We start from the raw sequence: 16,310 nt of genomic DNA, 5'->3' as shown, positions 1-16,310 counted from the left end.
AATTACAAGTTCTTGTCGAACGTTTTTACATCGCGGAATGCCGATCGCGTCTCGAACTATGCATCGATAGATCTTTTCGAACCGCTGCCGATTCGCGTTGCTAATTTAGCGTCCGCGAATTCTTAAGTCGGGACGAAGCGTTAATCGCGAAATCGGGGGAATATTCCTGAGCCCATTAACATACCCGATACGTTTCTTATGAAATTCACGCATCCGCTTTGTTAATTCACATTCTTCGGCGAGCATCAAGCTAAGAATCCGAGAATTTCGCGAGAACGCTTAAAAAAAATCGCTTAAAAAGTACAATACAAAAATACGAGATGCATAATGGAATATAGACCGCTGATCGAACCGATAAAGCATTCGATCGTTCGTTCCGCCGATTTGTCTGCGATTTCGCGAAGTCTATCATTGATCGATCGAGTGCGGAATTTCACGAGCGACAATGATATGCAACATTGTTGCAACTATAATACACACAAAAACTATTTCTGCTTAAAAACTGGCTATAGCGGCTGAAATATTGACTTTTATTTTTAACCACCAGAACCACGCAAATATTTTTTTTCTTCAATAAGTAAATAGATAGACCGGTATTTATGCAAATATTTTTTGCACAATATATAAATAATGTGTGTAATATATGCATAACGTATTTTTTTTTCTCTGAACGCTAAACCTCCGCGCCGATGTGCGTAACGTATATATAAATGTGTGTCGAAATATCAATCTGCATTTTTAACCGCAGAGTGTCCGGCATGAAAGAGGAAAAAAACGCTCGCTTGCGACAAGCATAAGTCCGCCTCCCGTCGTCGCCGTCGCGACGAATAAAGCGCGGCCCGCAATTAGCGACGAGGATATCCGAAGGGATTCGGAATAGCGATGGCTTTTCGAGGAATTTATACGTTTCCAAGAGAAAACGAAAGTAAACAAGCAAAGCGATCTATAGCGTCTCGTTTCGACACGATTGCATTCGAAATTTTGCGGCGCGCTTACGCAATATAACCGGCACGAGCGCGACGCGGCATTCGGGAAATCGTGGGTGCGAAGGAGAAATTTATTCGACGTCGTTGCGTCACGACCGCCGGAGTGTTTTATTCTATCGGATGGCCTCTAGGACACGTGCACGCATGGCACTCGTATCGCGCGTATATACTCGGGCGCGGGCGCGCAGGAAACGTTATGCCGGAGCGGATATGACAATTCATATTGAAATTAATTGCCGCAAAACGCCGCGATTACGAGACTGTCGCGAGTGAATGTCACGACACGATTGTACTTTCGATCGATCTGAATTCATAATTGTCACCGCCGCCGCCTCCGCCGCCGCCGCCGCCGCACGAGAAAACGAGTTTAATTACACGCTACCGTAACGGGTTATGATAAAACGGGATTTCGTTTTCGAATACCGGTTTAGTAGTCGACTTACCTCATACAGCTGCACTATAGCAGCTCGCGCAGCTGCAACGCCGCGAAATACGCGCCGCTAAAGCCGGAGCGGGCTCGCGGCGGAAAAATGACAACGATATATATACGCATGCCGAATCTGGGCGACTAAAATCGAATATCGCCACTATGAAACGGCCGTGACCAATCGAGCAGAAACATCGTGATTATTCGTGATAGGAACGTTGCGATTTCGAGTTCGGGCTGAAATATCGTTAATCGGAGGACCGGACAATGCCTGCAGCGACGTTGGCAGATACTTGCGGAGATCGGGAAGTGCGTGGAATCCCGTCTCTGCTGCCCTCGATGATTTCGACGAAATTTCACAATGCCGCGTCGATTCATTCGTCCTTTAAATTGCCACGCGAAATTCATCCGAGAAATATAATGACATGCACATTCCAGATCCACCGGATATCCTGTTAACCGTACGTAGAGATACCGCGGGCCGAATCAAAAAGAATAGCTGATGCTGTTTCAATGTCGAGCGATAATAATTGCGAAATTATTTAACCGTTCTCAATCAAAGGTTTTTTTCTCACACAATCGGTTATACAATTCTCGACACAATGTCGACTGCACAATTGTATATTCTGAATTGAATTATTGTAATATACTCGTAAATATATTTTATGTATACATGTAATGTATATAAATAAATGGTCTTGCAACTATTTTTATGCAGCTTAAGAAACATTTTCCTTACAAATTTCCCATACAGAAAGTATTTAAATTTAACGTTGTTAAACGTTATTAACAAGAATTTTTATAAAAAATTAACTTTAAAATTAAGTTTAAGTTCTTAGATAATTGTTAATATAAATAAATGTTTAAAATCAAATTTACTTTGTGTGAGAGAGAGAAATCAAGAATTAAAAGAGGGAATTTTTTAATCTATTCTCGCAGAGAATTTTAATCGACCAAGTTTAATCTAATTAAATATTTATTATGTGATACGCCTTTGAGGTGAAAATAGTCGTGCACGCTCTGTATAAATCTCTCACAGCATAGATATTATATTATTCTCTGCGTGCAACTTTTACTTCTTCGTCCTACATAAATGTAAAAAAAAAATCAGCTGTTGCGCGGAATTAAATTATACGTAACTTTCAAACACGTTAGAAACGGATGAAGATAATGAAATGAATTAAGTGTTTAATCCTCTTACGCACGCAGTGCACCTTTAATGTTTGAATTATGCTTTGTATATCTCATATTACAAATTAGCATAAAAGAAAAGAACACTCGATACTTACTCAAAAAAGATAATACATGCAAAGATAAGAAGAAAGGGAATAAATGACGATATATCACTCGATTTGTATTCTCGGGGTTTACATATTTATTTTCACTTTTTATAGGTATTCTTATAACATTTTTATATATGGGAATATATAATCATGGGCAAGTCAAAGAAATAAAAAAAGAAATTTACCAGATCAGTGCCCACTTATGCACTCGTAAATCGCATACGAAATAGATTTTCTTTCTCTTTCTTTCACTTGTTTTCTTTCGCATTCTCTCTCTCTCTCTCTCTCTCTCTCTCTCACTTTCATTAACTCCCTTCATTTTATCTTCTTAAAATACAAACGGGAATAATGTTAACTTTAAATTACAATTATTATTACCAGTAAATCATTCATTAACAGTAATCATCGTAAATTCCGTACGCGCGATGTGCGTGCGTCGTTGTTTTTAGGTTTTTCTCGCGTGTACATATGTATACGTGTATATGGAGTATCGGTTTATTTAAATGTATTATATGCGCGTATTGTTCACGCAAAGTGCGTTTGATCATGTCTATATCGCAAGCACGTACACACGCACGCACGCGCGCGTTTATGTGGTGTGTGTGTGTGTGTGTGTGTGTGTGTGTGTGTGAACTTAGGATCGAGCTTTCAACTCGCTGTCATCGCTAGAATCCAAAGAGAAGAAGATGGCGAGAACTGACAATTAAACGACTGAACGAGGAACGAAGAGGAACATTTGAGAAAAGCGGACATCGCGGGAAAAGGGAAAGCGCGAGGATAAGCGATAAAACAGGAAGAAAGGAATAGGAAAGCTCTCCTGGCACGACGGCTTCGCGATCGTTCTAATCGGTCGCCGGAAGTCGGCCCGATCTCGATCTCGAGAGAGCGACCGGCGGAACTTCCGGCATCGCTCGATCCGCGCGCGAAATCACGCGAGGGTGATCTTCATCTCCTGAATCACACGCCGATCCGCGCGGGATCTTCCGGGTTGAACGGGGCGGGAAGATCGTGCATCGGGAGGAAGACACGTGACACACGTGAGATGTGTGCACGCTCTCGATTTCGAAAGAAAAATTGCGGTGAAGGGCTACAACGATATTTTCTCGCTACAGCGCTGCGTAATGCTCTTTCTCTCTTTCTCTCCCCGCGCGCCCTACCATTATGATATTGCTATGTCACTACATATCGCAGCAACCGTGGGCTTACACACACGTACGACACGTATATACATACATACACACACAGGGCCATAACGCGGTCGCTATACTCATTAGCCGCTACTAGAGAGTAATGGCTACTGCAGCCATTAATCAGTGTAATAACTTAATTGTAATGGATGGTCAAAGGGACGAGATCTCTTTTCTGACGCGCCGCGGACAATTATGAAATATCGTTGTAGCCGAAATTTCCCATTCGCCATATTCGTATTCGTAATTCACGAGCGTATGAATTATTAATGCGACGGTCGCGACCGACGTATCGCGCGATCCATCTCCCGTATATGCAAGATGGAAAGGCGGAAGAGCGGGCTTCTCGCGTGATCTTCACAGACCACTCGTTAATCACTCCGGCCTCCTACTTCCCGCGAGATGTTCCGTTGATCGACGTTCGATCGGAATCGGGCGATTGCGATTCGACCGAGATCTCGATCGGAGAATCCTCGACGTCGTACTATAAAACAGAGATAATTGTATAGAGATATAATAAATAGAAGACGAGAAACAAATGATTTTAATTTACAGTACAGTCCGACAGAATTGCACACGGCGATGCGCCGAGTTTTACTTGATTGTTTCGATCGAACGGGACCGTAATGCCGAGCAGGAACAACGAGAACCCGAAGGAACCAGTAATTCTCGAGCCGATTGTCTCGGAGCGATCGGAAACAACGTGCACTTCCAGAGGTTCGGGCCGTTTAACTTCCTCGTTAGTGATGCCAGATCAGAAGGCGCGCCATTATCCTCGACTCGACTTTTCCTTGCCTTGAGGAGAAGTCAGAAGACGGAAGAAGAAAATCTATCGTGTAAATATCCGAGAAAAATATCCCTCTTTTCGTACGTAAGTTTCGTTCCCTTTGCATATTCTTTTTTCTTCTACTCTCTCTCTCTCTCTCGATGAAACCCTTTCCCTTGGATTCGCCGCGAGGGAAACGTTTGATTCGGCTCGCAAAAAAAAAAAATATCTGAAGGGCATCTGGCATCACCGAAGGATACGTAACGAACGGAAAATTATCGTCGTTTCTGCCGTTGAGACGCGCGTCACGCGCTTCTCATGTCACATATTAATCTTGCGTACAGCGTTAGATTTGTTGGGATCTTCCTCTCTTATAGACATTTTAGAAGTTCGTTATTATCCGATAATTATCTTCGAAGACTCGGTATCGTGTACGATGCTTTAAAATTACGCTCGTAATCGGACTAGCGCGCCGGAGATATCTCTCGTTGTTCCAATAAGAGAGAGTGCATGTAATCCGTGTGAAATTCGATCGGCAATCAAAGATAAAGAAACAATCGTCCGAGTGTAGTCTTATCGTGATCCGCGTTAATATCAGAGTTGAACGATGGCAATCACTGGCGCAAGCTCGACAAAAAGAACATTGTGTATATTTTCCTGATTTACACGTGCGAGTCATTGTTGAGCAAAAATATTCAGAAAAGCTAATTTTGCTAAAGACTAATCCATCGAAGTCTTGTAATTAAAATATCTTTATGACTGCATAATAAAAAAAAAAAAGGGATAGGTCTCTGATACGCTTCAGAAACAATATCGATCTTCAATGTTATTTCTTTTGTGACAGGTGTAACTTTAAGAATGCCAGCTGGTTAAAATTCTCCACTTTATTGCGTATTTATTAGATCGCGTTCCACAAACAATATTAACATTTAGTTATCGCTTCTACAATGTGATAATTTCTCGACAATTCGAAGATTGAATACTGCATCGGAAAGTTAATGCAAATTACTGAGGTTGATATGAACGCTATCACTTAAATCGTTATGACAAGAACTGCGATACCACGCCATCGAAGAGACAATTAATTTTGCCGTTGAACGAAGTATGTTATATCATTGTTATTAACGATTTTTACGAACATTATCGTAGCGCGATCCTCGCGTATTCCGAAATTCTTCGAGCAAATAAAATTACAACGACGTTCAGATCGCAATCGCCTTTACGCGACATGACGTTTTTTTGTCACGACCAACGCGTGATTATCGTGTTCGATGGATCGGGCATGAGAGGATCAAGAGCGCGCAATGCGACTTGATAATTAATCTTATTTGATAAGATCCGCGCGAGCATTCGGAAAGCGCGAGTAGCGCTAAATATTCAATATATTATCAAGACTGACAAATCCGAGGAGAATATATGAAAACTAGAGATCAGAAGTCGTCAATTAGCATTGCATCACAAACAAGTCGGTTCACTTCATTACGGACGGTAGTTGCGTGATAAGAGCCGCTGTTAAATAAACAAATCTATAAATCGATGTCATTAACATAAACAAATTCCTCCGATATTTTCGCAAATTAAATTCATGTTAATTTTTTGAAGGACTCATGTAATTATGTTAAAACCGGATGTAAGAAGCAACCAACTTATTTCTATGCGGATTAGCTCTTTTGCCGAGAAGTAAACAGCTGAATAAATTTTGGATTATTTACCATCTCGATCGCCCGGGTGCTTGCTAGACCAATTAGCGCGAGTGATTAAAACCGATCAGCTGAGGGACGCTCGCGCCAAACGTATGTATTTTCCCCGACAATTTACCGTAGCAATTATCTAATTAGCTACGCGGTTTCGCGCTAAATAACGTACGCTACATATAACGACTCATTGGGGTTTTCATCCTGTAACCTGTTCAAAATTAAAGCGGTTCATTCGCAAGGCAATCTCGATTCGTTCGCCGCTCATGCGTCCAAAAAGGAGCTAATCGTTAACCACGAATCGTTACATACTTATTCGCGTCGTCAGTTAAATCCGCGCAAATTCACACGCATGTGTTCATCAAGCGACGTTAAGCGTTTCAACGCGATCGGTTCCGATTAGGATAAGTAATTGGCCGATCGTCGTTGTCCTCATCACGATCGTATAGAGCGGCGACGCCGTACAAGAAAAAAACGATTAGATTTATAGATATATAGATCTTTCCTCGCAAAAAATTTAATAATTATATCTTAATATGTATATCAACTACTCTCGACTATATGTAGATCGATAAAATTTAGTTTCCATAAAACTTCTCTCTCCTTCCATTTACTTTACGCTTTAATCTAGCCACAAAAAATAGCGTTGCCTTTACTATACACATACTTTATTATACGAGTCTTATGTTTTTCACGAAGTATCTGGGTCCAGACGTACAATCACCGTCCGAAATCAGAAAACTCCACAGGCTTCCGGTTAACGGACGAGGCAAGAATATTATTTATCTCGAGGCCTTATTATTATTGTTATTCATTATTATTATTTAACTGTCGCGAATCCAGTCAAGTCGACGTCGCTGTGTTAATCGGCGTCTTAATTGCTAATTCATTATCTTATCCTTATTACACAAAAGTCTAACGTTAAGAAAATCGACATCAATTTTTTATATTTGCAATTTTAATAAATTTTCATTTTTTTATCCGTTTAATCTATATTTATTTATTTGCTTACGATGTATATATTAATTTAGTTATCCGTTGATAATTAACACAGTCAGAGGCTAACACTATATACAATCACAACCAATTCAAAAATTATTTCAAAGCCTTACTTTAAAATCGTTTCGTGATAGATCGACCTTATCAGTAACTGCAATAACACATCCTTTCAATATTTCGTTTTATCTCAATTTTTATCGCTGTATATAATATCTATGCGATCCCCCAGTTCTACATAGAGCATGAGCTCGCAAAAGCCGGTTGATTCTATATCTCATATTATAGATTCTCAAGCGACGTCGATTCGAAAGATCCTCGAAAGTGTGTGTGTGTGTGTGTGTGTGTGTGTGTGTGTGTGTGTGTGTGTGTGTGTGTGTGTGTGTGTGATTTATGTATGTATGTGTGTTATACATTTACACACATATAAATATATGTATATGTATTTATATAAACATATACATAAATATATATACATAAATTTACACAAGCATATATATGTACGCGCGATTTTCTTTTTGCAGTTTGGACGCACACTTCGCCGGGATTATTCTAATAAAGACGCAAAAGGGCCTGCACAGTTCTCTCCTCTCTCTCTCTCTCTCTCTCTCTTTTCTTTTCGCAGCTGATTCACGTGTAACGTAAACGCGGCAACACGTTTACCTTAAAGTATGGACGAGGATGCGTGAGCACGCACACACGCATATACACACATATGCACGACGTGCGAACGCGTCCAGCGGCGAGTCGAGTCTCGTGCCTCGTAAAAAATTAAGAAAAAAAAAGAGAAAAAAAAAAGAACGCACACACAAAGACGCATGGATATGCGACGAACGAAATTAGAAAAATGTTCGTCATGGGAAAGGCGGACTGACCGCGATTTCCCTCGATTATTTTGGGTCCCTCGTTTCCCCCCTCCCACTACCCTTTGTCGTTAGGACAACTTGAGATTTCCCCGGGCACGGGCCCGTTACTCGTCTTTGGACCTCGCTCTGGACGTAATTATACATATACATATATATCTTTATTTCTATCGACATGTACGTGAAGTATGTATGTACATATATATCCGTTTTCCGCGATCATTCTGTCGTTTCTAGTCCCTCGGCACCCACCTATTGTCTTTCCCTCTCTTTCTCGCTCGCTCGCATGTAGTAGGTCTTACTAAAGGATTAAAAATCGTAACGGGTAATCTATTAAACACTAAGGACGATAATAGCGTTCTTTAAATACATTTCTCTCCTTTCTGCGGCTGTGTGCTATGTTTTCTTTAATTGTAATTACGTTACAGCGTCCCATTACACATATTAATAGAAAGATAAATTCATTAGTGTCGTATTTCTTGTAGTAAAATAATAAACGGTAATGTAACATGAGCGTATATGTGTCCTCCGCAATACCTTTCGCAAGAGATATATGTATATATATGTATAGCACATAGTTACGTATCAACCCTGGACCTTAAAGCGCTTAGTGAAAAATCAGGGGGGCCTGTCTCGATCGACTAAAGACGAAAGACAATTTCTACGAGAGAACGATGTTATTGATCGACGATCGGGATCTCGAGAGGACGAAGAACTCGGTTTCTGCTTCCGTTCGATTCGTAGGACCCGAGATGAAGGATCAATCGCGCAAACCGCAAACGACAGCACCGAAGCTTGTATTTTAAGAAAAACTGATATATCATTTTGCAAATTAGATCCGGGTCCGCTTTTTACCGCGCGAATAATAATTTTCTTATTAACACAATCTGTTTTTTTTTGCACAAGCTCTTACGTAATTTTCTCTCGCATCGCAAAATTCGATAGGTTCTAGATTCTTTTTACTCGGTCACCCGATAAAATCATCGAATGAAGAAATCAAAGCGGAAGCCTTTCTACCTACGTTCAGCCTTTTGCGTGTCGTCATGTGAACACTCAGAATTTATGTATCGCGTTTTACAACACGTTTTAAAAATACGTGCGACATTCCCGCTTTGATCCTTCCCCTTCGCTGGTGTGTCATCAGTTCATTGGCGTGTCTCGCTACGTAAATGCATCTTTATCGATGTGTGCATGAAGATGCATCTACGTTGCTCGGTTTTCTGAAACGCATCGATGCCTCTTCGCTCTTACGACGGTAATGATAACATTATGCAGCCTGAAGATCGCGGCACGGCCTTTTGGTTATTATGTACTTGAGAAAAATTTTCACCCTACACATTACGCAAAAAAAAACATATATATACATATATATTTAAATACATATACATGTACGATTTATATACATACACATATACATGTACATATGTATATGTATATATACTTCCATGTTTCAATTTTATATCATTTTCAATTTTCATTCGACTTAACGTACGAGTTACTAAAATGCTGCCGACATGGAAGCAAAAAAAAAATCATTCGACTCACATTTCTCGTACTCGTGTTTGCTTCTTCTCTCTCTCACGCTGATATATTAAATTTTGATTTAACGCACAATCTATAAACAAACAAGCTTTCACGTTGATTAACTAAGCAAGCTCGTCGAGATTACTCCCGAGACGCACGCAGAACGCATGTATTATGTAAACCTGTACATTATTATTTTTACTATTTTAGACGTAATTGTATTCGACGACCTATACAAGTTGCAATTAACGTTTATCGCCGAGTAATTAACGTAATCAATGTGTCGTTGATAATGGCAACTAATTCCGAGACTTAACGTAGACACGGTTATAATTATTTCAATAAGTTGGCACCTGTTCCGGCCATCCGCGTGAATTTCTCTTTCGTAATTAGGCGCACGGTTTAAACCTACATAAATACAACCATTAATAACGAAATGCGCTCCGGGACATGCTAGATTCGCTATTCGAAATCTCCAATTCACAAGACGAAGACGTGCGCGTGATAGACAAATAATTTTTTTCGCTCATTCTTTTTTAACGATGCACATGTATAAATCACGTATAAAAAAAACAACGCAACACAATTTGAACAACATATTAATGCTAAAAATGTACGCTGGTTCCGATTTTGTAATTTTCGATTACTATCAGCCTCGCTTGTTACCACCACCACGCTTCTGTAGATATTTTCGGCGGGCTGCCAGTTGCGATTTGTAGTTATAAATCTATCATTAAGTATCCTCCGATGACTACATTTTCTTCTACCTTTTTAGCAATATACACTGACGTTAACTTTTGGCATGGCACCAAAGTAACGGGTGACGGTATAAAAATCAATATTTGTTACGTATAAAACAAATGTTAATTCGAAAGAAAGGAATAACCTACTAAAAAAAAAAAAAAAAAAAAAAAAATGCCTCTATCCGCTGAATTCGTTGTTCGCGTCGCCATTTAAATAAAAGCGGTGGAAAGCGACGAGGAGGAAAGCGAAATGAGCTCGCTGCCTTTTATAGATAACGGAAGGCTTAATTCCGCCGACGGTCGGACTCATCTCAGGCTCATCTCTGGTAGATTAATTTGTCGATCGATGAGCGCCGCGAGTGGCTCGAATGTGACGCGAAGGGGGAGATAGGGAGTACGACGCGCTCGACTTTTACTTAAGAATATCATTAAAGCTCGATTGTAGGAATTCGCCACGATTCGCGAAGCGACGAGTCGGCGTAAAAAATTTTTTTTTTTCAACGCGAGACACGCCGTATCGTTGATGTTAATAACAAGTGTTTTCTCAGTTTTCTGTTAATCGAAATTGCGATGCGGTAACAAGACTCTAAAGAACAGGTCTCGACGAATCATACCGAAATTTAGATTTACATCTCTCATCATCTTTTCAATTACTTTATTACACCTCAAACATGTACAGAGTATCTGACTATATATAACAATAACATTTCTATATATCCATCAATCTCTCTTATCCTACGTTGCACAATACCCTAGCATACAGGATTTCGTCAAGATTTAGAATTGGATCGAATGAAAATCCGCCACGACGCGGCATGTCGAGTGTGATCCAAAATAGCGAATTTCGCGAACGTCCGATCGACGGATAATTTAAGCTCCCCGTTTATGCCGTTTGCGGAAATTCGTCGTTCTATAATCGAACGGGCCACGGAGATACGCGAGAGAGGCGTCTGGGAAGAAGGAGAAGGGACGTGACGGTGGAACAGGCGGTGGTAGTAGAGCGATAGGCGATAGGCCGGCAATAGAGGCACTCCGGCCGCGCCGGCGGCTGGATCTCCTTAGCATTAACACGCGATATACCTGAAAAACCAGTTTGCGGGCTTTTTATTAGGCCTTTACTTTCGCTCGCGAACTGAAAGTAAGAGTGAGCGAGCGAGCGAGGCAAACGAGGCCTGTTAGCGAGCGAGCTAACTAATGGGGTCACCAGTCGATACGGATACGCACGTAAACGGAGACGGAGGAGACACACATACGTACACACACGCACGCACGCACCCGTATACACGCGCACACGCAGAGACGGACACGTACGCGCGCGGATCATACACGGAGAAAGACATAAGGAAAAGAGGAGAAGATAGAGAAGCGTACGTAAAAGTACGCACATATTTTGCACGTGCACATGTACAACTTGCGTGTATACATGTGTCCACTTACGCACACGCGAGACCCCGAGCGCCACGTCCTCCGCTGCCTCCGCGCATGTATAACGCGCGGATACACACGCGGATGCATGCGCGCGCGCGCGCTCGCTACTGAATGTTTACGATGTCTATAATAAAGAAAAATGCGGGCTCAGTCGCCGCGCCACGAAAGAGAGAAAGAGAGACCGGGTCTGTGTTGCGTCGTGCCGATCAGCCGTGATTCGTGATATTACCCTCATTGTTCGACGCGAGTCGCGTTCCGTTCAACGTACACGGAGAGGAGAAGTAGTTTTGCATTCCCTTGTTCTCTCACTTCTATCTCATCCTCTTTTTCTTTCGCTCGGTCTCTGTCTCGTGTCCCTATCTCCAATCGCCATCCTTTTCTTTCTTTTCTTCGAACGTGTGCGCGCGCCGCGAGTTTCAGGCTGCAGAAATGTGCCACCTTCCAAAACGAACGTTCAGAGGATCCGTGATTAATTTCTCCGCGCGCGGGATGTCGCGCCGACAACCGTAGTTTCTTTTAACGATAGATAATGCCGTGAGTAAATAAAGAGGAAAAAAAATAACGTGATAGATGCGGTGGTTTTCCGATGGGAGCGGACCCCAAAGTCTTCGCTCGGCAAGCGCGCGGGCGCGCACGCGCGGGAATGTGACGCGGATTTCGGGCGAGTTACGGCGCGATATGCGATTGTCGAGACAATGGCACTGGATGACAGCGTTATACTAGAATTAGAAACGTATCGACGTGTTCTGACACAATACAACATATTACGACAAACATTACGAAAAACGGTTTTCAAATACTCCTCGCTCATCCTCGACATATCTCGCCGTGACTCGAATTATGCTGCACGGTTTTCCTTCTCGTCACGCGGGGTTCATATATATCCCGCTCTCGTAGGGAGAGAGAGGTCTAATCATCCCCCATTAAAATGCGATTGCAGCCACAATTTCCTTTTTAGCGCCGTGTGCCGCTTCGGCCACTCATGTAGTATTTATCGCCCAAGAAAAGCACGGTCGGTCGGACACGTCCGGTGTACGTGGATATGTGAATACACGCGTCTGTGTGTATGTGTGTGTATATATATTTGTATATTTGTATCGTATTTACGCTCGCTCGCAGAAATGAAAGAAAGAAACGCGGCTCCGAAGCGTTTCCCTCTCGATTCGCGCGCACTGCCCGTGCTTGTTCCCTTTCCGGCGTGCCGGCCGTGCCACCCCGCTAACATCATCTTCCCGAGTTAAATCTTATCACGTTATACACAGTATCTAAATGAAATGTGTTCACAGCCACACATTAATTATTTATACATAAATTTATACATATATCTGTATATATTTAAATATATTTATATTTATATATATATATATGTATATATCTTTTCGTATCCCTCAACGTGTTTCCTCCCTCATCAAAAATACCCCTTGCCATTCCTTCCTTCGCTTTCTGTCTCTTGCCTCCTGCTGTCCGGCACGCGATCGACTCCGCGAGAGAAACGGAAAGCAAACGAAAGATCGAAACAGGGGGGATTGCGTCTCGCACGAGCTGTCCGTTCATTCGACCACTCTCTCCTGTCTTCCCTGTTTGTACGAAGTTCCGCCGTGGTATATTCCGCCTCGCGTCCACCTTCGACTCTTTCTTCTTCGTTTCCGCTCCCTTCCTGACATGGCCTCGTCCAGAATTCGCTGTACGCAACGTCGAGGTCCGTTCCATCGACAAACGCTCGTTCCGGGACGATGCCGACATCTGTTCTCCAAAAATTCGTGTTTAGTCGATAAAAGCGGCGCTTGTTCCATTAATCTAAGACCGTCTTGCTCTTTTACTTTTACGATTTTATGTCCGTCCTTTTGTTATAACTCATTCGGAGGAACCGTCTTTTCCATCTTCCTAGTCTTCTCCGATCTCTTTTTTTTATTTTTATTTTTAGGCACAACACATTGTTTCTGGAGTAGTGGTTCGGTCCTAACTTCGCTGCAGCGACTGCCACCGAGTTTATGTTTACGAATGCCTAGAAAGAGCAGCACTCGCGATGGCGGAGACTTGCGATGAGAATACTCCGCGCCCCGTACTTGCCTACCGCTTCTCACATCGTCGACGATATCATACGTTCGTCGTCCGAACACGCCGCCTTTTCGATCCACGATTTTGTTGTTGCCGCGTTTGCCGACTATCATCCTCGATGCCGAAGAGATGACGTCTTTCGTATACCGCTTCTGTATCCAAGCATCCCGCATCACCCCGACGAACGTCAACTGAGGAGTTTAGATTCTTTGACGTTGGACACGGAACGATCGATGTTCGCCTCCGCGTTCTTTGGCACCTCGCAAGGACCACAAGCGCAGCAAAAGTCCCCGGGATCTTCCAGAGGGCAATAGAGGCCGTAAGAGCAGAGGTAACAGAATCCGCACTCGTATCTCTGATTGTACCAATGATTGTAAGAATCGACGTGATTGAGTCGGTTAAAGCAGCAACAATCAACGATCGTGGTGGCGGTAGTGATGGAATCGGTGGTAGCGGTGGCGACGTCTACGGATACGACGTTATCGCCGATATCGTCGCATCACGAGGAACACGCCATCCAGTTGCAGGTGCACGTGTAGCACGCCGTCGTGGGTATCACCGGCGCGTAGTAATAGCCATTGGCGTAGACGTAGGTGGCAGGCGGACCTTGCGGTGCCTGCTGATGACTCGTCAGCCGCTGCTGCTGCTCCTGGCAGAGCACTTGGTAGGCAAGGTTCTGGATCAGGGCGAGTGTCTGCCGTCGTTCGTGGCCCATCAGGCAAACGGTAGACTCTTCAACGACGCTGTGCAGCAGCATCAGGTACTGATACTTGAGGGCCTCCTCCTCGGGCCCGACGAAATGGTTCCACAGGTAGTTCTCAAGTTTGGAGCGCTGCTGTCCTATGTCCGGGAAATCGATGAAGAATCTCGAACACATGTATCGTTCGAGAGTCTTGATGTAATCTGGTTGAGACGGTTTGTACATTTTCACCAATAGGTTGCAGTATTTGAGCAGACCGCCGCCGCGTATCTCCTCGGGATGCCTCGTCGAGATGAGCTTCTTGTGCAGATGGTAGAGCGCCTCCTGGAAATCACCGTAGACGGACTCGCCCACCACGGTCGGGTAGAAGTTCTCAGCGATCGGCAGCTTGCTGCACTCGTAGAACAGCAGCAGGGAATCGAGAACGATTTGGAAGGAGTCGACGGAGAACTCGAATTGCCGTCTCATCGAATCAACGAATTTGAGCTCGACATTTCGATGGCCCCGGGAGTTGCCGAGGGAGATCAGGGACCATCGGTCGCCGTCGTTGTTCACCTTCACCATTTTGCTCACGTAGGCCTCCTTCAGACTGCAGGTAGTGATGCGTTTGCGGCTCACACCTTCCGGCAGCAAGTCGAACAGGGACCCGAGCACCGCGGCCTTGACCTTGTCGTAGTTACGGCCGCTGGACAGTTCGACCGCGAAGATAAGGTCCAGGTCGTTGTAGGGCTGGGACTCGGTGGCCAGCACGTGGGAGGCGGCGCCGCCGTTCAGCCGAATGTCACGTACCCTCATGCCGGCGCCCCCGTTGCTCGGATCGGTCTCTAGCTTGCTGCGCACCACCGTCACGAGATCCCTCAGTCGGACCTCCAAGGTGGGGAAGTTCCCTCGGCCGTGAATGCTGACGACTTCGTTCATCACATCGTTGAGGCGGCGGACCTGCTCGAAACTCAGCACCGCCAACCTCTGCTGAGGATCCGGGCAATCGGTGGCGTTGCTGTTGTTGTTGTTGTTGTTGTTATTGGTATTATTGTTGTGGGTATTGTTATTATTGTTCGTGTTGTTATTGTTGGTCTCGTTGCTAACATCTCCATTGCTGATGCCGTTGGTTTTGCTGCCGTTTACCTGGCAGAGCGACTCCATCATAGCGACCCGACGCTGGCGTTCCTCGTCGATCTCCAGAGAGCCACACTGCAACAATCAATAAAAGACCAGACTTTTACGTGATTCTCTCTTGCAAGCGATATTTAATTATAAAAGCGAACATTATAAACGTTCACATTTTCTTTGTTTAATTTTATAAATTTTTCAACAAGAAAATGTAACCCCAAGATTTTTTATTTTTATTTTTTTGTGAAGGATTTTGTATCATTTATATGAGTTATTTATAAAGAGTAAAGAATATAAAAAATATTTATTTTTCTGTACGACTTCAATATAAATATCTTTAAAAACAATCTTTCCTGAGATTCTGATCTCTCTTCGGTAAACAGATTGTTGTTTCTGTAAAATTATGATATTATTCTTTAAATTATTATCATATTATTCGCATCGCAATCTTTTTAATGGCAGTAATAAATCTTGAACACGCATGCATTTTTCTAAACTGTTGTATGCATCTGTGCATTACATAAAAACAATGTGCGTATATGCAT

General features: G+C 43.1%; 1 protein-coding gene across 5 annotated transcripts in view; it reads right to left on the bottom strand.

Annotated features, from left to right (window-relative positions):
- Positions 1-2,764: 2,764 nt before the first annotated feature.
- The window catches only part of LOC143900533 (terminal nucleotidyltransferase 5C), a 117,437-nt gene continuing 103,891 nt past the window's right edge, over positions 2,765-16,310 (bottom strand). For all 5 annotated transcript variants that reach the window (XM_077411985.1, XM_077411987.1, XM_077411990.1 and 2 more), the window contains exon 2: positions 2,765-15,846. In XM_077411985.1, coding sequence (XP_077268111.1) covers positions 14,455-15,846 — 1,392 coding nt within the window. In that variant the 3' untranslated portion in view covers positions 2,765-14,454. The remainder of the gene's footprint in view (positions 15,847-16,310) is intronic.

The sequence above is a fragment of the Temnothorax americanus genome, unplaced genomic scaffold (genome assembly GCF_048541705.1).
Source record: "Temnothorax americanus isolate GAGA-0224 unplaced genomic scaffold, ASM4854170v1 Scaffold3, whole genome shotgun sequence".
Taxonomy (NCBI): domain Eukaryota; kingdom Metazoa; phylum Arthropoda; class Insecta; order Hymenoptera; family Formicidae; genus Temnothorax; species Temnothorax americanus.
Note: the sequence above shows the minus strand (reverse complement) of the source record. Positions and strands in the feature narration are given on the sequence as shown.